Below are 25838 nucleotides of genomic sequence, written 5' to 3' on the forward strand. Positions count from 1 at the left end.
ATGCTTTGAAAATTTACCTGTTTCATATTTAAACATCATATGAAGGGAGGGGGCACTTTTGTAGTGATAAGACATAATCAATGTTTGTCCGGCCAAAAATGGGATATGTGCAAGCAAAAATAGCTTTGACTGGACAATTTGACCGGCGCTAGCCGGGAAATTATTTGAAGCCCTGCTACCGCTTACATATTCTGTATAACTTCTTAGGAAAGGAGAAGCTGGATACCCTTGAATTGTTGGGCTAGTCATGACAGAGTACGGTTAAAAAAGTTACTTTCAACGTATTCCATATTTTAATAGTTTTTTTGAATTTTCACAAATATTCAGAAACTTAGGGGACAAACAGAAGCCCTGTATCTTTTGACAAGATGCAACAACACAAGATTTGAGTTTATTTTCACCAACCTGGTGAGTAAACTAGCCATGGAATTTTAAAGCATTATTTAAATGAAAGTATGTTGTTAGGGAAGTATTGCAGCTTGTTAATGTGCTAGTTGTTTTGTATTAAAAATGTCGATGCTCAAAAACGAACAGTAATAGACAGTCCGTTTTAAAAGTATACAGAAACACACACATATAGATGCTTTTGATTAGTTTTCTTTTCAATATACATGTATGTTGTTGTTTATGAATAACTTTATTTTTTATTAGGTTGATGTTTATTTTCCTTGTTCTCACATTTAGACTACAATAATCTGGGTAGTACAAGGGAAGTGAAAATCATTAAGTTGTGTAATATGAAATTTTGAAGCAGTTTAAACAATTTTCAACCACAGCATGAAGACACTTACAAAATCATGTTATGGTGCATTCTGATATAGATGGTATATAACTCACAGTACTGTTTTGAAAAGAAGTGAAACTGTATATAATGCTTAGTAATCTTTTGTTATTGCTTACATCAGGTTTCTGGTAGTCCCAGACTTTTTACAACTGTTATTTCAGTTTTCAGGTATGTGCAATGCAACTTCGCTCCAACAGTGATGTCTCATAGTTACAGATATTTATTCAGTTTTGTAAATCAATGTTAGTTCTGATTAAAAGAGTATATCTTCTTTAGAGCATATGAATCATCAAAGCTTTATCGGGACCTGAAGCTCCGTGGAGCACTGATTCTCAATAAACAACTGCGTTTATTACCACTGGAGCAGGTTTATGATAAGGTAAAATTATGTAACTTAAGGATGTTACCATTTAGCAAATCAACCACATTTTCCCATGATCTCTACTTTTATGGACCAAAAAAATGATGTCTATGAAAATATTCAAAACACATTATAGTACTTATGACCTGTAGGCAAAATAATGGTTTCTTTGTAGCCTGTGTAGCAAGCATTCCAGTATGGAATCGGGCCATGCGAAACTGTTTTTTCAAGAATGGAGTGAGAGCAAAAAGGTCAAAGGAGGGGCTCTCACCTCACTTTTTGCACAGCCTGAGTTGCTCTCACCCCATTTTTTGTGCGGCCTGAATGAGAAAAAGTTCTTTTGTGCAGCCTGATCTTGTTCGGCTTGTACGGGAATGCTTGCTATGCAGGCTAGTTTCACTGCAAAGTTTTAGACATTTTACCATGAACTATTATTTACGAAATTAGAGTTAAAATCAGTGTAGAATTCCATGTGACACATGATAGCTCATAAGCTTTTTTTTTGTACATGAAGCTGACAAATTCCTCAAAAATTTTGCTCTAAATGTCCCAAATAACATTTCACAACTTTATGGTTTGGTTTATTGGAAAATATTTCCCTACAATTCTCTAAAGTTACCTTGCATTGAGTTCCAAGTTGAGTACATTGTCATTTTCGTGGTCTATGCACTCATTGACCAGAGCTCTTGATCAATGAGCATGCATGAATTCTCTCATGCATCTTGACAATTAAATTTGAATTGTTTTAGATTGAAAGTTTTAATGACTGCAGTAGCAGATTGAAGTATTGGGTGTTCTCAATTAAAAGAGGGTGGAAAGGGTTTATATATGACTTAGAGCAAAATATAGAATGTTACCAATGGTTCTTGAAGATGAAGGAAAAATGTAAAATGATATTCTTTCATTATTTCAATCCTTACAATGTGTTTGCTGTTTTCTGTTAGATAAATGGTGTCTGGAATCTTTCCAGCGATCAGGTATGTATGGTGTTGTTGGTTTTCTTCATACCATGTGATGTGCATAATAACTGTCTGGGACCTCTCAGAATAGAAGTGGACAGTTGTGCAATATTTCATTAAATTGATACAGTTACACATTTAGGAACTTCCATTTTGAACTCTGACCTCACTTTTTCCTTTGCGGTTTTAATACACTGGTTTTGAATAGTTTATTTATTGTGATTGTTTCAGGGCAATCTTGGAACATTTTACATCACTAATGTGCGTTTGGTTTGGCATGCAAACATGAATGACACATTTAATGTCAGCATTCCCTATTTACAAATGGTAAGAATGCAATGCTATCAGGGTCAACATTGTCTCTGGAGTTACTTCAAGTATTTCAAATAAACTTAAGTGCATTAACTGTCATGGGCAGGTACATTCTAAGTGCTGAACAAGTGAAGGCCTAGGTCATAACCATCCTGTAGTAATTTTTATTTTTATATGTGTCTCAAAATCACAGACAAAAAAAATTCTTCAGTGTTTTTGAATTAAGTTAATCTCATCGTGCTAAAATATCAGTTGTTCAGAAAACAATCAAGATAATCCAGGATTAGGGTGAAATTTGAATTGAGTTTTATAACTTTATGGTGTGTGTTTTTTTTTATTTTCTGTCCTGATATTTTAATGTTGCCCAGTCTCAAACTCCACATAGCGTTAGTAATGAAAGATAAGAGAAATTAAAAACTTGATCAATGTTTGATCCCATACTAGTACATGCAGTCATCATTGTGCTTCAAAAAGCCTGGCCCTGGACTCCAGATTGAGTAGTCTTGGTTATAGGGTGACTGAGGTCACTATGTTGTGTTCTAGAGGTCAGGACACTTTCTTCTCATGATTCTTCTCTGCACCCAAGATTATAATCAGGTGCATGTACCAGCAGGTTGTCTGGGTAATCAGCCAGAAACCCTGTAGAAAATCTGCATAACTGGAACAAGAATCTCATCCAGGGGGAATTGCAATATTACTCCTAGTAATTTAAGGTTGATAATTTCTGGCAGTGACTTTTGATTGAAGTTCATTACATTGCTGTTAATGCATACTGTGTGTTGTATTCAACAGAAAACTGTTAAGATACGGGATTCCAAGTTTGGACTTGCACTGGTCTTGGAAACATCACAGCAGGTAAAACTCCTTTGTAAAGTAGAGTGTTTGATTTGTTTTATTTATCACTATTTACAACTTTTGTATTGTTTACTGTGCCACGCAGCAACTGATCCTTTTGGATTACAAATATTTATTGCTTGATTTATATGAGCCAATTATTAACTGAGCAGGAGGTCTTTATGGGAGAATCTTGACTGAAGTCGTGAGTACAGACTGAAGGTCTGTGCACAAGACTGAGGTCAAGGTTCTCCAATACAGACCAACTTAACTCAGTTAATAAGGTGTTTATTATATGGCAAACAAGAACAATTTAATTTGTTTAATGCAACTGGTTTGTAGGTAACTGACATTTTGCTTGTGAACGGCAATGAGCTGAACTTAACTCTGCCAAAGTTTGCTCGTCCTCTTTACTTTTTTTCTCATCAGGCTTTTTGGCACTTCGATAAATAAATACTGTTAGAAGAAATTAGTCAATATTTTTGCATTATAGTTAACAACTTTTTCACTGCAAAACATCACTGGTCTGGTGGCCAGTCTGGATGGGAAAACCTAGACCGCTTTCAATACCGATTTCAACCAATCGAATTTGTGAATTCGGTAGTTCCCAGTCCTTGTGAGACACAGCCATATAATAAGTGATTAAGAATAATTTTATCAGTTGATTATTATTTTTTTGTTTCCTTCAGAGTGGAGGATATGTTCTTGGCTTCCGTGTTGACCCAGCAGAGAAATTGCAAGAAGCAGCTAAAGAAATTCAAAGCCTACAAAAGGTACTTAATGATTGCAATCATGTATTTTGTTTTCCCTTTGTATGATACAATTTTTACCCACTGTTGAGACCAATTAAAATGTTGTTCAGAAAAATTGGGTATTGATGTTTTTGACTCAGTCAGTCACTCAAATAAATTGTCTCTTCTTGCTGGCTTGTATTTCATTTGGTAGGTTTACAGTGCTAGTCCAATATTTGGAGTTGAATTTGAAACGGAGGAAAAGGTAAATACAGTAATTTTGTATTTTGTAATAAAATACTGTACTTATGGCATCTTTTTAGTAGCAACTTTACCCCACCTGTGTTTTTAATATACCTGGTTTTCACATGACGTCACTAAAATTCAAACTACAAAACTATTGATCTTACTGAGATTTTTCTTCAATGATGTATAAGAGCAGTTGAAAACTACTATTCATACAAATTTTCGCTCCGAATGGGTTCTTGGTTTTGTGATACACTACGCTTGAATTTCTAAGCTTTGCGTGACGTGGCATTTACATGACGGCCAAGAGAGCTGTCATGATGGTTAAAAAAGTGACTTATTTAGGGGAATTTGGCTATCTGAACAGTTCACGTCTTACAAAAAGTATTATTTTAATGTTTTAGAGTTCCTCGAGGGATAAATTCACGCTTTTGTGGCAAAACTCAGTGACAGACGTTTCTGTTGGTTTCCGGCCGCCATGTTGGTGCCCATACGGATGGGCACCATCATGGCGTCTCCATACAAATCTCTATAAATTTGGGTAAAAAATTTCTCTGCATATCTTGCATAAGAAAAGTCACTGTGACCGGAATCTTGGTGAGAGTCTTTGCATGTTTACTTTCTTTCATTTCCCAGTTTCTGGACTTTATCTATTGAGCGGTTTTGATTTTTATTGTGACCTATTTTGAATGGCGTGACACTCAAAACCAGCAATTTTATTCTTTTTATCTAAAAACGTTTCACACTTTATAAGTTATTCACTTTTGAAAATTAGCATTCAACAAAAGTTACAAAAATACGGCACAAAATCTCTGAGACTTTATGCATAATTTTTGGGTATCCCCTTTCATACACCAAACACTTCAATCTGGAACTTTGTAATCTCTAAAGAAAGCCTGTCAAAACCTTTGAGTGTATGTCATCTCCAATAATTTATGGTTTTTACTATTCTCTTATTTTTGTTTCAACATTTTAGCCACAAGTAGTAGATGAGGTGACAGTTGATCCAGTTCAGGATGATATAGAGATTGTTAATGATGGAGAAGGCACTGATGCCTTTGCAGTAAGTATACATTACATTCAAAATTCTCCTACCCATCTCTTTTAGGGGTAGCCTTTTGTGTAGATCCAGTAACATTCTTGTCTTCACTTTTCTCTGTGTATGTTTCACCATACAGCCCCTCAAGTTTGGGATCTCATGTTAACAGGCAGTTCTGATTTGCCCAGATATTGCGTACATTATATTCATGAATGTCACGATGGCTCAAAACAGTTCCCAGCACTGTCTAAGAACAGAGTTTGATGGGTCATTGTAACCAATCTTTATCAGTTGGTGCTATAATCATTGTATCAAAAAAAAAAATACACAGTCAATCACTGGTGAATTTTGGTGACATGTTACCATGGTAACAGCATGACTGGCTAAAACAGCCTTTAACTGCTAATAGCTCAAAAACGAGTTCAGTGACTCCATTTTTTATTACAATTTACCACATGTTCATTGGTGGGGTGAGATGCAACTTTTGGCGAAATTTAAAAAAATTGTGTACAACAGAGTTCAGAGCCACCTTAAATTTTTGAAAATTTGGTCATTTACTTTGCTATGCCATCAGGGTTTAACAGAACATTAACTTTACTTAATAGATGTGAGCTACCTGTTAGTCTTTTTGGTAACCCAATATCAAGGCAAGTCTGCATAATGTCTGTCAAATCCTGTACGAAGTTTTTACCAATAATTAAGGGACTGTTTACTGACTCTACATAGCTAAAACTTAAAAGGAGCTATGTGACCATTTTCTATATAATATCTTCCCGTTTACTGTGCACACTTGCATGAAACAATTTAGAGAGCGTTATTTTAACTAGCCTTTAGAAGGGAAGACAAAATTTGTTCTGATTTGTTTCCTCTTTTTACATGTAGGCCTATTTTGCTGATGGTGATAAAGTAAGTGTGCATTATGTAAAATGCTACAAAGTTCTATGTGTGAAGGCTTCACCCCGAGGTCCAACTCCTTACCCTTTTGTGTACCATTTTGACACAAAAGGTACCCCTTTTGTATAGCCTTTCATTGAAAACAGATACCCCTTTCCCTTACCTACTGAAGAACATTTGCACCTTTTTTCGAAACCTTTAAAGTGCCCATGAAGTAAAAAATGATTGCTGCTGATTTTTAAGGCTTTTCAAAGTAAAGAAGAATGGCGTTTTCCTTTTTGGAATATCTTTTATCGTTTTAGAGATATTCGCGTTTTTGTATTATAAGTGATGACGTCATAGGTGGTTCCACTAAACCAGTACAACACTCAATCAAGAATATCTCTAGAAATATTGAAGCAGTGTTCTTTAAACTTGGCACCAGAAATGTACATCACAAAAGAAACAAAATGACACCCGTCGTGCCGTCGCCATGACAACAGTTATGCCGCTAGTCCTGTTTTAATTAGAACTAACATTACCAGATTTTATCTTAAACAAGGATCATCCACTCCCAACAATCTAGTGGGGAGAGTTAAGACAATATGAGAATCATGTGTGTTCTGAGCGAGACCCTCTGTCCCTTTTCGAAGGGTTGCAAATTGGCATATTTGGTTTTTCACAGAAAGAGACTGGAGCCAAAAGTGTTGCCATGGCAACAACACAGAAGGTGTCATTCTGTTTCTTTTGTGATGCACATTTGTGGTGCCAAGTTTGAAGAACACTGCTTCAATATTTCTAGAGATATTCTTGATTCAGTGTTTTACTGTTCAAGTGGAACCACCTATGACGTCATCACTTTCCTCATTTGCATAATACAAAAACTTCAATATCCCTAGAACGAAAAAAGATATTCCAAAAAGGGAAACGCCATTCTTCTTTTCTTTGAAAAGCCTTTCAAATAAGAAGCAATTATTTTTTACTTCATAGGCACTTTAAAGTGAAGTTTAACTTAGTGATGTAGAGCATTATTTAATGATACAGCTGCAAGGTGCATCTGGTCTGGTCTTAAATAACAGATTTCCCTACCCTTTCATATACCTCAACTTGCAAGATCTCTACTCTTTTATATATGTGAAGCCTGAAAAACTTTTGGTGGAGCCTCTTCATCTGGAGAAGGCGTTCTCCTTGAATTCAATTTGCCTCTAAGTGTGCTCGTCATGTTAGTTGCCCTTCTCCTTCCCCTGCAGAATGTCCCCCAGCTGTTTGCAGACTTTGAGCCATGATTTGAAAAGTTGGCATCCAAAATGTGCCATAGGGTCTGCTCAAATGAACAATTTATTAAGCAACATGCGAAAAAGAAATTTTCTTTAAAAAATGGGTATCCATAGGACACCAGCCTGGACTCCTATCTGGCCAAAATCCTGGCCCTGTAGATTAAAGAAGGTTCCCTCTGGACGGTTCCCTGTAGATACATGTGGTCCCTCTGGGGATAGTCTGCTAAAGAAAGTCTCCATGGGGATACTATCAAGCAGTAAGATATACCCCTGTACTTTATAGATATTTTGGAACACCAACCTTGGTTAATACTACAGTTGAACCTCCCATAAGCGACCACCCAAAATGTCAAGCCTAGCTATAGGTGGTCACTTATGAGAGCTCAGACCATAATGGGTGAACATTTTACCTCATTAGCATATGGTAACTGCAGAGACTTACCCCATGTTTTAAATGTCTTTGTCATGTGAAAAATCAGTTTTGTGAAAAAATCTGGTACTTTCCGCTGAGAAATTTCCGTCCCTTGTATTACCTGGGAATGCAATAATTTAACAACAACTTTTTTTCCAATTTACACTCTATTATCTGTCAAGTGGTCACTTACAGGAGGTTAAAAACAAAAGAAAATTTTAAACTTTTAGCTCTAAAAGTGGTGACGTGACGAGAGGTGGTCGCTTACAAGAGGTTCCAAATATAGTGATATGACTTGGAAACGTTTGGTATTTTGGAAAACTGGTTGCTGAGGAGAGGTGGTCGCAACAGGACGTTTGACTGTATCTTCATAGAAATGAACCACTGTGATTACATAATATATCAAACATGGACGACCATGTTTGACCACATTTCCAAACACTGAGAAGAAGGTTGGAAATATGAAGCATAGCAGAGTATTTTTGATGGACATTGAGGTGTTTGGAAATGTGGTTAAACACTGTCTTGAGTGTTTGATATGCCTTCTCAATCGAAACAAAAACTAAGGAGAAAATGGAGAAACATAATCTTGAAAATCTATGCTAATTAAGATATCCTTGGCAAACATTGTCACAGTCATGATTTTGTTTGTTTAAACTTGATGAATCATCTATGAGTTTGAGAATCGACTAAAATACATTATTTCATCAGGTGAAATCTACTATATTACCTAGTATCAAGACTAACATGATCCATTTTGTTGTCTTTTTCTTTTGTAGTCTAGTGATCGTGAGCCAGTGTATTCAGACCAGCTAGGACTAGCAGTGGAGAAATTAAAAGATGGCTTCACTTTACAAGGACTGTGGGAAGTTGTCCCTAGTCAGTAGGAATTCAAAGAAATGGTGACAGTAGTCAGCTTTAAATTATCCTGAAAAAATCTTGGTAGCAATAATGAACTTACCAGAGTGTTCAATTGTACAAAATGAAATAGTAGCTAGTGCAACAAAATATTTGTTTTAATGGAAAAATGGAACGTTTCCTTGTTCTGTCACAAAAAGTAAGGGAAAATATAGGTGTAGAATGTGCCATTGCAGGAAAAATCCATGCCCATCTCAAGGAAGGTCATATTTGGAAATTCCAATGTGGAGGCAAAGTTTTCAAAGTGTGAAGCTAAACAATCTGGAAGGGTGGAGAGGGAGGGGGTCAAACCAAAAACCTTCTGTATGAGGCACTGTGGATAATCCCGGGACAACGCTACATATACCTGCCAACTCTCATGCCTTAGGCTTCCGCTATCTTCCGAACACTTCGGACGTCTTCAGATGTCTTCGGAAGTTTCGGACATCTTCGGAAATCTTTGGATATGATGATTGTGTCATCTTCGCAAAACCTGACACTCCAAGGATAAAATCTCATGCCTATAACTCAGAAAAAGTTGGCAGGTATACACTGCAGTATATATGACAATACATTTTAAAGTACAGTTGGTTATCAGCAAGTCTGCATGTACTCTCAAATCATGCAAGTTGTTGTTGTTTTTTCTTCTAAAGGGTAGAATTTGTCCAAAAATTGCAAGAGAACATCTTGGAAGCTCAGGCAAACATTACAGTGTAGTTGATGGAACAGATCTTGTTACTTAATCATACATGAACTCATTCTGTGTTCAGTTCTTCACAAAATCGTTTTTGTTAACAAGCATCAGCCACTCTTGAGATGCTTCAGCACTGATCTTGAGCCATTTGCTTTTAATCTCCATTCATTTTGGAATATAATTTTATTCATGTATTGCACAGTTTGTATTCTCTCTGATTGTCCAGTTCCAGAAAATATCCATACCTCCCCCATGGAAGGGATTTTTTCTAAGAACTCCTCACTCCTCTGGAAATTCAAAATGATTAAACTTTATACATTTCTTTTAATTTTTGATCTTAGAGAACCCCCCACCCCCCCCCCAGGAAATTTCAATCCCTTCTGTGGGGGAAGTAAGGATATTTTCTGGAACTGCACATTAGGTACCAAGCCTGTATTGTGTTGTTCCAGAAAATATCCATTCCCCTCCCACAGAAGGTTTTGTAGCTTGAACCCCCCCACCCCTCCGGAAATTCCATTTTAGTGTCATACTTTCCTTTAAAAAAAATGGGCTTTTGAAACCCCCCTCCCCCTCGGAATTTCCATTAACCGGCCTTGGGGTGGGTATGGATATTTTCTGGAACTACACATTGCCAGTGTACTGCACTCCAGAACAGTCAGTACCTTTCTCCACGCTGGTGTCAAACATCGATTCTGGCAAATTTAATAATCAGGGTAAAACAATAACCCTGCAATGAACCGGCATTTTATCCTGCCGCCCATACAGCAGAAAAAATGGGTGCCCGCCTCAGATGGGCCACTAGGCTAGAATGCAGACTTCACCTTAACTCCATTGTAAGTCTTTTAAAAAGCAAAAAATGACAGGCTACTGTTTCTCACAAGAATGTAAATGTGTATTATAAAGATTGTAAAAACACTCTCACTCTGGTCATTTGAGGCACTTAAGAAATTTATTAAAAGAGCACTTGACAGCACATGTTTTGTACACTTTTCTTCTGTTCCAAATGCTCATAGTGTTTTGTGACAGTTTTAATAAAGTACTGTAAATACACTTACTTATATATGTTATACTCCATCTGCATTCCTGTTAGAAAAAGCAGTTATGAAAACAAAATATGGTGTTGACACGTAACATTTTGACCTCTGAGTGATAACTGCAAAATTATACATTATCAGGGGTTTCATTAATGTTTTAAGCAGGAGTGTACCTGGTTTTCAGTTGGGCAAAATGTTTTGAACTGAACTTCTCAAACTCATTAATAATTCATCAAGTTAAGACAGAACATCACTACCATGAAGGAGGTTTGGGTACCTGGTCTTAATTAGCACAGATTTTGACGATTTTACTTCTCCATTTACTTCTTATTTTTTGTTTTGATTGAGAAGAGATATCAAACACTTGAGACAATGTTTCATCGGCCATCCAAACACCTCAAATTTCGTCAAAAATACTCCACTGCGCATCCTATTTTCAACTCTCTTCTCAGTGTTTGGATATCCTGATGAAACACTGTGTCCTGTGTTTGACATATTGCTTCTTAAAAAGAAACTTTTCCCTTGATGGTTAAACCAGAGGGGCAAAGTCATCCTCATGGCCGGTCAATTTTCCTGGTTCCCAGCCGTTAATGAAAGCCCTGCATTGTCTCAGAATAGATGTAGCTGTGAAGGGAGCACTGCAATGTTTCATTGAAAATAAGTTGATGTGTCAGTCCCATCGGACTTATTGTAAAAGCTGTATGCTGCCACCCTCTCTAGTCGCCTTGTCAAGTGAATATTTTAATCAGATTTTGCGATTAGGCCCTGCTATATTTGTCTGTTAAGTCATGTTCCTTGTCCCTAGTTGGTATTATTGTAAGGCAACAAATGCTTTACAGAATTATTTCCAAAAAAAGAGGTCAGTTGAACAAATGAGTTAGAGCTGTTTTCATTCGATTGCCTTAAAAAACTCCTGCGACTTTTTCATTCAGTCAGAAGTGAAACCAAAACCAATCGTAACTTGTTCGCACACGTTCCCAGATTTTGCATCAGCTACATGTAATTACTTTGAGTTTTAACTGGTTCATTGGATTGTCTTTGTTCTTTGTGCTTGGTTAGAGTGATTACTTTGGTTTTGGCTTTCCAACACTCAATTGAAAACTGCTCTAAAAGCAAGAAATCAGAACTCGAATCCTTGTCCTTGTTTTGCTTAATAATACTCAAGTTGAGCTTTGCCCTTCTTGAACTTCAGTACCCATCATCAACTACCCTGAGTAGTAAGAATTCTGCTTTTGGGGGCATTGGGAAACTCCATCTTGAGGTGTGAGCTAAGTCCCTCAGAAACCCCTGCACAGGCTAATAAATCAACCCTCATGGCAGCTACAGAAGGAAACACGGGCAAGGGTATAGCATCCTCTGCAAGGATTGTCAGAGTTGTCTGAGGGTTGTGCACAAATAATGGATGCAAAAGAGAGTGAGGGAAACGTTAATATTTGAACCTGCCATATGCATGCTGGTTATAATCCACTTCAAGAAATGATTGCTGCATATTCACACTCCCTTAAAGGATCCTAGTCAGCCTCTGCCATTTTCCATGCCATCAAAATTATATATTGCACGGTGAAGCGAAATCTTATTGCTTTATCGTAAGTTGTGTTCCTGAAAGTATGTTTAATTATCTTAAGTGGCTTCACAGTGATTTCCCTCATTTTGACATGCTCAGAATAAAATATAATAGCCAAACTCTCATATGTGAACAAAAACAGAAGGCAAACAACAACCTGTTTCGATGAAGATTCATCAAGAGTGCTGTTGCATTGGCATCGAATAGTGATGGAACTCCAGACATACTTACCCAGATGCACCCCAAATAACACCACACACAACTGTTTTGTTAACATAATTGTTTATATATATCTAACTCCACAATAAATAGTCTTACATGTAATCATTTTTAAAACAATTGTTTTATAATAGACAAATCATTTTTTAAAGTATTTATCACTGGAACCATGACGTAATCAAGCTTCTGAACTTGGTTTACCTTATCTACTGTTGAGCAAGAGAAAACGTGGAAAGATTGACCTTGCTCACAGGCTCTTTTATCTGCTTGCTTAATCTACCAAAATTCACCACAAAAGGTCTCCTGTGATAAAATTCTTTAAGTCTATTGTTCATCAGAAGAAAAAAAAAAAAAACAGTTGCCTTAGCAGAATTCTTGTTGAATGTTTAAGACAGCTCTATATGTTAATCACATGCACAAGAAAGAGATAAGCACCTTAATTTAGACATTCACTAAAGTGCAATTACTACATCGCTTGTTTCATGCAAAATTCTCTTAGGAAGATCACTACCTTGAACTTAAAGATTCACATTGAAATGATGAATTTTCCATTTACTGAGACAACATCCTGTATTTCCCAAAAGGAAAACAGTATTTCAGTCTTTCAGATCACATTGTCTGTTTCTCATGCAAGTTGACAAAAATCTAGTCCCCTTCTGGGTCCAGTACAACTCTGTGCCTGGATTGTTTTGAATGCCATAGAAGTGCAATATTACAGCTTTTAACAGACCAGCTGAACCACACGGACATTGAATTACCAGCATTGACTATAATCCAGTGGAGCCGTTTTTGAGCACTTCCAAGTTTAACCATTGGATAACCCAGCAATTCCAATGGTACCAGCCATCTACTCTCCTGGCAGAACCTGCAAAACATGCTTACCCAGAAAAAATACAGAACAGAAATGTAATATTGAGTCAACCTTTTAAAAGTTAACAGATTCCATGACTTTGAAATCATCACATCATCCTGGCCCACAACCAAAACAAATCTGAGAAATTGAATCATACTTTTAAGCTCTAAATTATGCTAATATACAACAGAAAGCTTCCAGCAAGAAGCAAAGTTGCTCTGGTTGTATACATGTAATAACTAAAGTAACCTACTTACTGTTTATCTAAAAAAAAAAAACTGACTCTACCACCTGCACTACAGTAAAACAAATGAAAACCACTGTCATCATCTTTCAGTACCCTTATTATTATTTTGTTTTCAGTTGTTTGTATTTTATTGTTCATTCTTGACAATTCTAGTGAGCTCCAGACCGTAACATGACAAATGTTACCATGGTCACATGTTTCTATCATAAATCTCTTTGGATAACTACTACATAATGCTTCAATCTACATGTACATGTATATTATTACCTGTTACTTATTTCATGTTTCACAGACAAGAAATAAGCGGCGCCTTTATCCCTTGTTCAGCACCATACGTTTACTTTCATATGGAAAAATTATTGCATAATTTACACTACAAAGAACTACAGCATAGTTAAATAATCAGAAACGCAACTTCACAATAAATGCTATGGATTTCACTTTTCTGGCATAACTCTCTCACTCAACAGAGTTGGGAAAAAATGAAGTCATTGTTGAAAACAATAAATCAATATTTCTGTCCCAGTACACAAAAAGTACAATTCCACAGCTTTCACCTGAATGGACAAAAAATAGCATTTTGTCCTCAGAACATAAAGTTAGAACCACGATAATTAGGAGACTTAGATTTAGCACTTGAAGAGAAAGGGTTATGCATGGCAAAAAAAACAAAAAGAAAAGTTGACTTATATATAATTATTTTACTTTCATCCGCTGTTGAATTAGTGCCGGAAAAATCATTCATTTCTAACCACAAGCTAAGAAATCCATGGTCTAAAAGTAACATTAACTGTTAACTCTACCCTGCACAAGCAAATCTAGCTCAATTAGGAAATATAAGAAATCAGTGTGATATACGTTATCTATGATTGCTGTAGCTTATATTCAATGTTTTTAATTAACCTTGTGTCAGATAATTTTTTTTGCTTACTTCTTTTCCTCTTTTTTTCCTTTCTTTTTTGCATAACTTATCTTAAAATGACATCTCCTGAAAGTTCGATTCCCAACGTTTTTGTCACGTTTTAAATGACTGGAACCATCGTGTCACATTCTATGTAAATTTCCAGGAAAGGAAAATTTACTAATAGTTAATCTTCTGTTTTAGAGCTTTTTCCAATGCTTCATCGGCCAGTGGGCTCCATATTATCCACAGTGTCAGAGTTCAGTACTTGTTTAGGCCAAACAGCCTCACCTTGTACATCTGTGGAAACTTGGGAACCAGAGAAAGTCCAAGAAGGGATAGAGAGTTGAAAACAAAGTGAATACCGTCATACTTAGTATAGAAACTTGTTACCATAAACCTGAAATAATAATAATAAAAAAATTAGTTTCAACTGATTCAATTCTCGCAGATTGGTACACAGTTCCTTTGACTTTAAGTAGTTTTAAACTTCAAGCTTGGTGAATTTGCACACCAACTGATTTGTTGGTGTGCAACTTCCTTCAACCAGTTTTTAGGTTTAAAAGTCGAATTACTGAGAATTTCCTCTGTTGGTTTTCTTGGGAATTAAATCATCTTTAATGCAATTTGCACCTCAGTTTATACAACTTTGCACCTATGATACACCCTTCTGCACTTGTGTTAGGGGAAAGCTGTACTCCCTTTATTTGCCAATCAGTAATTTTTTCAAGTGTATTATCATGCATGAAACAAGTACAAATATGCAAATACAAATATTGTGAATATTTGTAGTAACGATATTTGTAGTACTCTTAGGAGTCTGGCGTAACAGGTTTTCAATGTATCTGAATAAGCAGTGCAGACATTTTGAACATTTTATGAGATATTATAATACAGACTGTGGAAAAATGAGCTCGATTTGCAAAGTATTTTTATTTACCATTTGTGTTTTGACTTCCTGTAAACTTGCCAAAATACTGCAAGAATGAGATATCTTCTCAGGGATCCTGGGTCCTACCTGCAGGTTGATGAACCTGTGGTCATAGAGTCCCACCCCTTCTCTCCTGCTCCAAGAATGACATTATCTTAAGACTCTATCTTACACACTAATTTCAACATTTTGAATATTTCTCTTAAATTTTTGACAAATGCTAAATAATTTATGACAATTTCTGTTAATTTTGTATGTTTATAATAAATTATTGTTTGATTTAACTACTTCTTTTTTTTTTTTTTCATTTTTTGATTATCAGTTCTATCCCTTCCTTTCCACCAAAATTAAATCAGGGCAAACTTACAGGAAAATTGGTACCAGAGTAAAGAACTTTCTTGTTTCTGTGAATTGTTCGCCATTGTTAAGCTGCTCCCAGTGCGTTAGTCTGCGTGCCTTGCCTTGATCAGCTGTCTGAAATGGTGTTCCTTTCAGGTAATGCAGAAATATAAACATACTCTGCAACAAATGTTAAATCTCAGGTTAATATGTCAATCAGCTGGAAAAAAAAATATAACATGATGTTAATCTCAGGGACTGTCTAATCAGACGAATTCCCTTCCTGTAGGTGAAGTTCCTGTACTGAATGTTACAAAATGTAGTGGCATAGTCGAAACCATGACTTAAGTATCACAACTACAGAATTTAAAGCAAAGAAAATCATAAACAAGCACGTATGAAGTACCAAAACTTTCTCCAAACAACAATTAAAATAATGCATGGAAATAAGAAAGGATGATTAACGATTAATATTTAAATCTTGGGACTTATGGAGTTAGTAAAAATTTACATAATTTGGCCACTTACAAGTACATGTACATTCACATGCATTACTCAATATTGATTATTACTTATTAATGTTTTCCAACTAAAATATTTTCCACCGAGGTATTATATCTCAAGTTAACATTGGGTTTAGAAGTTGCTCTTTAAGAGTTAAATCTCATAGAAAATAAGCTTAACCCTTTCCCTGTCTGTGATACTAAATCAAAGCTGAGGCAAAAATTCTTTCTTCAGCCTATAGATAAAATTTCGAAAGTTGTATCAAAATGGAGCCATGTACCAACAACACTGTTACAGTATAACGAATCATTACAAAGATCAATAACCTTAAGTTTTCAAGCAATTTTCTTCAAAACGCAACATCCTTTCAATCGTTACTTCAATGAACAAAACGCAAACTTATCTGTACATGTACGTCTGTCAGATTCACCGGGAATGTTCTTGCATATTCGTTAATCTCAATCAAGATCAATTTACACATCATATCAAATGATATTATTGGCCCCAAATAAGCAGGAAATACACGGATCAAAACCCCTAACCTACCAAATTGTGGAAGGTGTTTGTGAGGGTCCAGGCAGTCGGTGTATCGAAGAACGGGATGCTCAGAATCACCAAATGACCAATAGTTATGAGTAACACATACGTAAACCAAGTCCCCTTGCTTTCAAGCCAGGACTCGTTCGGATTATTGATACTGAGGCCTCTCTCAGCCTTCATTTTCTACCGTTCACTCCACTAAGGTCCTGAACTGTACAACTGTATTTTATAAATTTCTTCGTGCGCAAAACGCGAAAGTAAACTATGACGCATTACTACGCATGTATTGTACACAAAACCGCTGAAACATCTGAGATGTAAGGTGAACGTGAAATAGGTACTTCATATAAGCACTACACAGATATTTCATGTGATCATATCCGTATTTGGCGCGAAAATATCAGTTATCCCGCGAAATTGTCAGAAATACTCCTGTTTCTCATGTAGTTACTTTTACACTTTTAGGAATTTTTAGTATTGGTTTACTTATTTTGATCATGGATAGTAAAGAGACTGGATTGGAAACTAGCTCTCGTCACCGGTTCCAAAAATTCCTAAAAGTGTAAAAGTAACTACATGAGAAACAAGAAAATTCCAAATTTGAAAAAAAACGTTCGCGTCAAAATAGGGTTGTCCCATACCAAATCACTTAATTACTTATAACGTCGCAAAGATATCTCGTTCACGTTCCAAGCAGTCAAAAATCTCTCTGCTTATCCCACATATCTACGTTTTGGGCTGTTTTGTGAATTTTTTAGTGATTTTTGGGTATATTTGGGAATAAATAGTTTTTCTCAAAGAATTGGCAAAATGTTTGGAAACAGGAAGATTTGCTGTTGTTTTAGAATAAGAATTTGAAGTTAAAAATTGGTAGACGTACACCGTGGTGGTGTTCCAAAACTTTTTTCTTTTTAATCCCTCTTTAAACTTCCTAAAGCTTCATTTAAATTCAGGTAGACCCCCGCCTCAAAGGCAGACAATTTCAGAATATTTCTTGACGTTTAAATCACGTTTTTAGTGCCAGATATATTCATCTGATATGGATACAAATTAAAACGTGCGTTTTAACATGTTTATCTAAAGAAAAAGTGCTCCTCGTTCTTCTCTTCTTAGACTCGCACGAGGCATAGCCTCGTTTTGGCGCTAAGCTTATTTTCGCCCTATAATGCCATGAAATTGCTCTTTTCATCTCTAATCTTGACAGACGTGTTAAACTCGCGATTTTCTTCACATCTATTAGCTTGACAGTAGCTTCAGCTTGAATTACCTTAAAATCTTTTTCTTAATTGAAAGCGTTATAGGCTGTTTAAGTCCGTGGGGGCGACCTCCGCCCTTCCCGAATGGGGTAATTAAGATCGAGTCCACATTACGCCGGAGGGATTTGAAAATTTAACTATCACCAGTCACTTTGGGTTTGTGTTTGACATGTCGTGTTTTATTTTATTTTGTATATTTTCCATATTTTGCAAAATATGCAAAATGCGAAATATCACTAACACGACGTGTCAAAAGTAATTTTTGCGCACAGAGGAAACCTAAATACTTCAAAGAGGTAGAAAGGCAACAAAAGAAATCACAATAAACAGAAGAACAAGAAAGAAAAAGAGGGATGGTACAGAGTGAGAAAGGTGGAGACTGTTTACGAATGACAGCCGATAGATGTGTACCGGTGTACCGGCGCGGGTGCTCGTAAAAGAAACAACAAAGGCCCATGTGGCTTGAGCAACTTTATTTCCAGAGTAAAACTGTCAAAACTGAAATAACAGCGTCGTGAGTGGTAGAGAACAAAAGGGGAAAAATACAATGCGAGAAACGACAGAAAACTTACGCCTTTCCTCGCTACAAGGGCACCGCGTGGTCGAAAGCACTAAAACTAACTAAAGCGCATGCTGGGAAGTAATGACGTAAGTAATGACGCAAACTCGAATCGTCACGCAAACGTGACAGACGTGACACAAAAGCCACACGGGTGCCGTTACAACGGGATAAAATGCTGTCAAGAAAAAGGTATGAACCGTAAACGACACGGCAAAGTGGTGTTCTGGGAAACTTCCTAACCAATATTATTTACATTCTTACGGACCGTGTCATAACTTAATTATCATTTAAGATCAAAGCCTATGTTGATGAACGGCTACGATAGTTAAATGCAAGAAATGGGTTTTTTCTGAAAGTGAAGTTTCTCCTTTGTGATGACTAAGGTTCGTTATGAAAACCAAGCAGGTCAAAGGGTAACTAAAACGACAATCCATATTACGCAGAAAAGAGCACAGCCACCCTCATTTTTTTAAATTGCATACTGTATTTGTAAGATTCATAACATAATTACAAAGTGAGTCAAGTCTTAAAGATTTTAAAATAAATTACTCTTTTTGTCAGGTTCACCCTATTCAGATCGGGATGGCTTGGGGAGGAGGGTTGGTGCAGAGTGAGCTTGCGCAATATTAAGTACCTCTGGCTTACCGTTCCTATTACCGTTACTGTCTGAGACAGGTGTTTCTAAATAAATCTGACTAAGAAACATCATCATCGCCGTCTGTCTTAAAAGCAGGGAAGGTTTCTTTAGACGCTCGTAGTCTATAATCAACAATCAGTAAAATGATTCCATTTCGATTGGGATCACTGCCTTGTTCGTGGTGGGGTGGCTTGCTTATTCTAATGACCCCTCAGGGCTATGTCGGCGGGAGTCTTGTACTTGTACTGGTAGGGTCACCCTAGCCAAACAGGTCGAGGGGTAGGAGCCACACAAAGAGTGATCCCCTGGTCCTCCAAGTTGGGAGTTGGGCTGAGGGCTGATAACACTCTCCCGTAATTATTACAGAAACCAGAAGCAGAGAGAATTTACTACATCGAGGACACGCTATGGCCGTACTTTGTAGCAGGCTGGACCCAATGACACACGGGAGCCACATCCAGCAGGACAGTCACTGGCCGACTAGACCACTGCACCCTAAATACAAGCTGAAAGTTGGCAACTGGAATGTTCGAACGTTACAAAAGTGGCAACATCGCACCGGCAGCAAGAGCAATAAAAAGGAAAGGTGGAGACATCATAAACAACAGCGAAACTCACTGGACGGAGCAAGGAAAAGTAAAACTTGCAGACGGAAAAACCATAATTTACTCTGGAAGAGATGATGACAACCACAGACAGGGAGTAGGTATATTGATGTCAAAAAGTGAAGTTGGAGCTCTGATGGAGTGGAACCCTATCAGAGAAAGAATAATTCAAGCCAGATACTATCCCAAATATAATATATAGATCTAGCCAAGGCTAAAAGCGGAGCTGACGATAAAGGAAAAAGAGAATTATTTTTTCTTGGATCAGAAACTCAAAAAATGATCAATTGTGAGCACGTAATTGTTCAACGTGTGGTTTTGCTAAAATGACGTACGTAATATATCAGGGACTTTCCAAGAGACGATTGTACAAGGAATATGTCAGAAGAAAAGTCAACAACGCGCCAGGGGTAAATTTGCGCCGAAATTTTACCTTTGCGAGTACTCCTTCTTTCTCCCCTGGAGAAATAACGTGACTTGAGCCCGCGATCCAATCGGTAAACCAGTAACTGGTCAGCGGTTAACTTTAAAAAACACGCAACCTCGATGAGCTCTGAACCTAAGCCCGCGATATAGTCGCGTGATATTGGTCAGCGGATAGCTTGTTGTGACGGCTGTCAATTAACAATAGCGTGGACGCCCAAAACCTAAGATGTAGCTATGGTAATGGTGCTACTCTCTTAGTTTTCGAGGTATTGGCGCACGGACGGACGGACCTACGTACGTAGGGACAGTCACGTGACAACCAAAATTTTTCAGATCGAAGGGTTACCAAATTTTCTAAGGTATGGGGCTCCGCTATAAAGCTTATATTCATGTATACCCATCCACAGAAGATTTTATTTATTTAGAAGAAACAAAACACAAACCGCGGTGATAAACATGGAACCAAAACGCATGTTAAACAAAGTTAATTTCCTTGACGTTTCGTATGTACAACATACATCTTCAGAAGTGACCGTTAACTAGATTACAATCGAAATTTAATCGCGAAGAAAAAGAAAAAGACTGGTATCTAATAATATGTAACAAGATTAATAGTTAATCCTGAGATTGCAGGGTAGGCTGTTCCAGAGAGTTGCACCACTGTAACTAAAGCTATTTTTCATATAGTTAGTTCGTGGATGAGGTACAACCAGTTTGTTTTCGGAATCCCTTATAGAATAGCGCATTCCACTACGTTCCACTACTACAGACAAACAAGCAAAGGATGAGTTCTACACCAGATTGCAAGATGTTATAGATGATGAAATAATAATGATATTATTATAGTTACTGGATACATGAATGCTAAGATTGGACACGAAAACCATGACTATGAACGAGTGATGGGAAAATACGGAGTGGGGCTTAGGAAGCATCCACAAAGCAACATGGATGTCGCCCGATGGACAGACCAAGAATCAGATCGGCCATGTCATCATCAACAAGCGATTCAGGACTTCAGTGACTGACACAAGAGTCTACAGGTATGCAGATACTGGAACGATCAAGCTAACGTTGAGGAAGCCACCGAAAGAAAAAGTTGAATGTAGAGTGAAGTACAACACGACTAAGTTGGAAAATGAGCAAGTACTTAAGACCTTTAACACAACCCTACGTAATAGGTAGCAGGCCCTAGAGAATGAAGAGCCAGAACTTGAAGAAGAGAAAGAAGTAGAGAGAGACTTTCGGGTAATGACGAAGGCATACATAAAAGCAACAAAAACAGTATCGGGTAGGCCTCAGAAAAAAAGGAAAAACCCATGGATCAGCAAAGAGTCATTGGACCTCATAAATCAAGGGGAAGACGTTAATAAGAAGATCTTAAGTACAAGCTCAGAAAGGGTCAAAGACGGCTCAGGTCAGAATATGTAAGAAGGGAAAGAGAGGTGAAGAGGAGCACAGAGGCAGATAAAAGAAAATGAATAGACAATATTACAAGTGAGGCAGAAAAAGCCGGAGGAAACCAGCATATGAAGACATTTTATGAGCTCACCAACCGGACGCTATGTAATGAAAGACCTAGGCAAAGCACGGCAGTGTTAGACAAGAATAGAAACCTCCTAAGCCGAAGTACAGTGAAGATGGACAGAGCACTTTAAAAAAAGTGCTTAACAGAGAAGAACCAGAAAACCCGATAAGTTAGTGAAGAAGAGTATGGATTCGAGTTCAGTGAAATAATTGAGGAGATTGCTCGGCAGTCAATGAGCTAAGTTTAGGTGAAGTAAAAGGAAGCAATACAAGGACTTAAAAGAGAGAAGAGTGGAAGGAGGGGAGGGCCCAAGACAACGTGGAGACGAACAATAGAAAAGGAACGGAAAGAGGCAGGGTGGAGCTCATGGGAGGAAACGAGAACGATCACAGCAGACCGAGAAAAGTGGAGGACCTCTGTAAAGTTTCTATATACTACGAGGCACGGGGAGGATAGATGCTAGATGCTGGTAAAATCATTAGTTTTGTAAAGTTTCGCTTTACGTATTGGAAAAAAGTTTGTATATGACAATAGCCAATTAAAATAGATGGTTACAAGACGCTTATTTTGTTCCCTTTTGATACATGACAAAAGTTACTATATATTCTTCTGACAACAGGCATCAAACAAAGTACGTTCTATCATTTGCTTTTTCAGATTCGGTTATATGCAGATATCAGCGTAGCCATTTGTTCCGACTGTGTCGCAGACAAGGAGTCGGTAAACGAAGTTGGGACCTCATTAAGCCGTTCCACGTAGAAATAAAGAAAAAAAAAAAAACAACTTAAGATTGATCCACTGAAATATCAAAATACACTTGCTCTTGTATGATGTGATGGGGTACCTCTCCCTTGTCGGATCACTCGACTGATCAGTGTAGGAAATCGCCTGAATGCGAGAGTGTGCAACCGTGGTGTATAGGACAAAAAGCGTTTCGAATGTTCCCTTTCATTTTGTCATCCTAGTCATACCGGCAATGAGTATATGCATAAATTACACACAGCTTTTGTTTCAGCAAATCAATGACAGTCTGCTAAATGCAAGCGAATGAATATTTGAAAACTTTTGACAAAACCAAACATCTGGCTGAAAGTTAAAGAAACCATACCGTCTTTCATATTGCACTCTCTGCATGGTGTTTATAACAAACTAGAAATGACTTAGTTAAGTTCAGTTTTGCATGCTGTGCCCTCCATATCAAACTTCGTTAACCAATTAGTATTCAGCAGTTTTATTATCGGTATTATAATTGATTTGGAAATGAAATCAAACGAATATGAAATGAGATTTCTAGCGACATATTTAGAGACTGCTGTCACAAGTATGAGTTTTTGACCACCTTTCGTTAGTTTAGATTTATCAGCTCGGCTTGAGTTTGACCGTGAGTGAAGAAAAAAATAATTTGAACAATTTCTTGTCTTTTTTGAACACGTTTTGAGCATAGATTGAGTTGAAAACACATGCGTACGCATTTTTTTAAATTGAGAGTTACTCTTGTTCAGTCAAAACGTTTCAAAACATATATCAAACACGAAAGACCACGTTTCACCACATTTCCAAACACCGAGAAGAGAGTTGAAAATACGACACGTAGCGGAGTATTTTTGACGAACTTCGAGGTGTTTGGTGTTTTCAGTAGAAAGGAAATTTTGAAATTGTAAAGCAATAAATGAGTTAGAGAAGCCATATTGTAACCAAAACGCCCATTGCTGACGCCCATTGCATGATGTAATAATCGCTATATTAGAAGAGATGGGGACGAAATAACCCTGACAATTACCACGCACATACAAAAAGCCCAACAGATGGCTTAATGCTGCCGCAGCTGACTATGGCTGGCAACTAAGATTCAACAAGAAGACCAGTGGCTTCAAAGCCGTTGTGTCTAAAGCTCAGTGACTAGTCACTGTGTCACAAGATAGTCGCTGGGATGACGTGCTGACGAGTTTAAACGGAATTAACTTTCAGAGGAAGTGCAGAATGATGGTAAGGAGGCTATGACAGCGAAGTTCAATACAATCGAACGAATCTATGGAGTCCCACCTCTTCCTTTTGTGATTCGTTGTCCACAATATCCAAGCAATTACTTTTAAATAAATAACGACAATTTTAAAATTCACGGACATGTTTCGGCAGAAACCTCAGCCTCCAACGGTGTGTTGCAATATCTTCCTGCTATCCAGACGTTTCGGTAATATTCAAGCAGTAATTATGAAATGATTAGTTTGAAAAGTTCCGTTTCGCATATTGGTAAAAAAAAATTGCTGAATATGACAATAGCCAATCACGGTAAAGGCTGGCAATCCAAGATATTGTTCTTGATAGAATGTGACAATTATTTTGTTCCATTAATTGGAAGTACATCAGACTGCTAGCCAGTTGGTTCAGGACGAAACTAGAAATTTATCTCCCTGCTAGCATCAAAATGCAAGTTCTGTCATTTACTTTTTCAAAGGCGGTGCTATTGAACTATTAGCGTAGCTATTTGCTTCTTCTGTGTCGCAGACAAAGAGTCGTTAAACAAACTTGGGACTTTGGCAAGTGACTGCGCATATGATGAAAAAAAATCCTTAGTTTCGTTAGATTGATAAAATTGTCAAAAGACACTCCTATGTGATGAGATATTTCTCTCTTTCTGAGTCATTCGATCGATCGGTCTAAGAAATCGCTAGAATGCAAGAGTGATTCACGATATATGGATTGAAGTGATGTTTCGAAAGTTCTAATTTATTTGTCATTCTGGACATTTTAACCATAGTAACAATGGATATATGCTTAAATAAACATAAATTACACATAGCTAGCTTCCATTTTAACAAATCGATCACATTCTGTTAAAAACAAGTTAAGGAAGTTCACAGTTTAAGACAAAAATCAAAACTCTGGTTTGAAAGTCTTAACAGTCATACCAGCTTTGAAAGTCATCCGAAACATGCCTTTCAAAAATTTAAACCGTGTGTTGTTATTTGGATATTATTTCTTGCCTGCTGTTATTTTGTAACTTTCATATTGCAGTTACTGTCGTCACTGCATGGTGTTTATGATATTAAAACCAGAAATGTAGCTAGCAGTTTTGCAATCCATCTCATAATTGATTTCGAAATGAAATGAAACGGACATGTTTAAAAACTGCTGGCACAAATATGAGTTTTGGACCACCCTACGTTAGTTTATATTTATCAGCTTGGCTTGAGTTTTACGTGAGTGAAGAAAAAAATTAATTTCAACAATGTCTTTTTTGCAAACGTTTTGAACACCGATTGCGTTTAAAACACAGGCGAATGCTTTTTTTAGGATTACTCTAATTCTCCACTCGCTTTTTCGATCTTCGATCTTCATTGACCAAGAGCCTGGAACTGGCTAAGGTTACTCTTGTTTAGTCAAACTGTCTCAAGTTATCTATCAAATACGAAAGACCGTTTTTACCACATTTCCAAACACCAAGAGGAAAGTTGAAAATACGTCACACAGCGAATCAGAGATCAGATATCTAAACATAGTCATGACTTCCTTTGTTTAAACTTCATGCGTTTGAGAAGAAAAATTTGAACCCTCGCGAGGAACACATTAAATTTATTATTTTTAAGATAAGTTTTTTTTATTACCAGACGCAACCAAAACCATGCAGAGATTTGATTGCGTTTAGCTTTTAGCACAAAGGAATCTTTGAAATTTTAAAGCAATGGATGAGTTAGAGAAGCCATATTGTAACCAAACCGCCCATTGCACAGTATGGAGAAGATGATGCTGTGATCGCTATTTGAAGAGATAGGGACCAAATAACTCTGACAATAATTATTACCACGCGCACACAAAAAGCAAAACAGGTGGCTTAATGTTGCTGCAGCTGACTATGGCTGAATAAGACGACTAGTGGCTTCAAAGCCGCTTTGTCTAAAGCTTAGTGACTGGTCACTGTGTTCAAACGGAATAGATTTTAAAAAGGTGGTGTAGCCGAGTAGATTCCTCGAAAGCGATAGTGAAGAGGTTATGACATAATGTAGCGATGCAGTCATTCAAAGGATGAATTTTTAATTAACATTCAATAAAGTTGAACGGATCTATGGAGTCCCACCACTTCCTTTTTTGGTTCGTTGTCTATAATATCGAAGAGATCACTTTCAAATAAATGGCGACAATTTTAAAATTCACGGACATGTTTCGGCAGAAATATTTGCCTTCAACGGTGTGTTGCAATATATTCCTGCTATCCAGACTTTTCGGTAATATCCAAGCTGTAATTATGAAATGATTAGTTTGAAAAGTTCTGTTT

The 25838-nt window shown here is 37.1% G+C and overlaps 2 protein-coding genes across 3 annotated transcripts in view; one reads left to right on the top strand and one right to left on the bottom strand.

Annotated features, from left to right (window-relative positions):
* LOC145486363 (BBSome complex member BBS5-like) overlaps positions 1-12437 on the top strand; it is a 15889-nt gene extending 3452 nt beyond the window's left edge. The window contains exons 6-16 of one of the 2 annotated variants that reach the window (XM_081465006.1): positions 328-408; positions 906-952; positions 1061-1163; positions 2090-2122; positions 2336-2431; positions 3209-3271; positions 3940-4023; positions 4196-4246; positions 5204-5290; positions 6149-6172; positions 8608-12437. In XM_081465006.1, coding sequence (XP_081321132.1) covers positions 328-408; positions 906-952; positions 1061-1163; positions 2090-2122; positions 2336-2431; positions 3209-3271; positions 3940-4023; positions 4196-4246; positions 5204-5290; positions 6149-6172; positions 8608-8715 — 777 coding nt within the window. In that variant the 3' untranslated portion in view covers positions 8716-12437. Of the gene's footprint in view, positions 1-327; positions 409-905; positions 953-1060; positions 1164-2089; positions 2123-2335; positions 2432-3208; positions 3272-3939; positions 4024-4195; positions 4247-5203; positions 5291-6148; positions 6361-8607 lie in introns of those variants that run through there. The other variant, XM_081465005.1, reaches the window with a different exon arrangement.
* Positions 12438-13089: 652 nt separating this feature from the next.
* LOC145486386 (ORM1-like protein 1) lies at positions 13090-17085 on the bottom strand. The gene is made up of 3 exons (XM_081465035.1): positions 16558-17085; positions 15536-15687; positions 13090-14637 (listed from the first exon to the last, which is right to left on the bottom strand). Exons 1-3 carry the CDS (start codon positions 16729-16731, stop codon positions 14499-14501), a joined length of 465 nt encoding a protein of 154 aa, XP_081321161.1. The 5' UTR covers positions 16732-17085; the 3' UTR covers positions 13090-14498.
* Positions 17086-25838: the final 8753 nt, after the last annotated feature.

The sequence above is a fragment of the Orbicella franksi genome, chromosome 5, assembly GCF_964199315.1.
Source record: "Orbicella franksi chromosome 5, jaOrbFran1.1, whole genome shotgun sequence".
Lineage (NCBI taxonomy): Eukaryota > Metazoa > Cnidaria > Anthozoa > Scleractinia > Merulinidae > Orbicella > Orbicella franksi.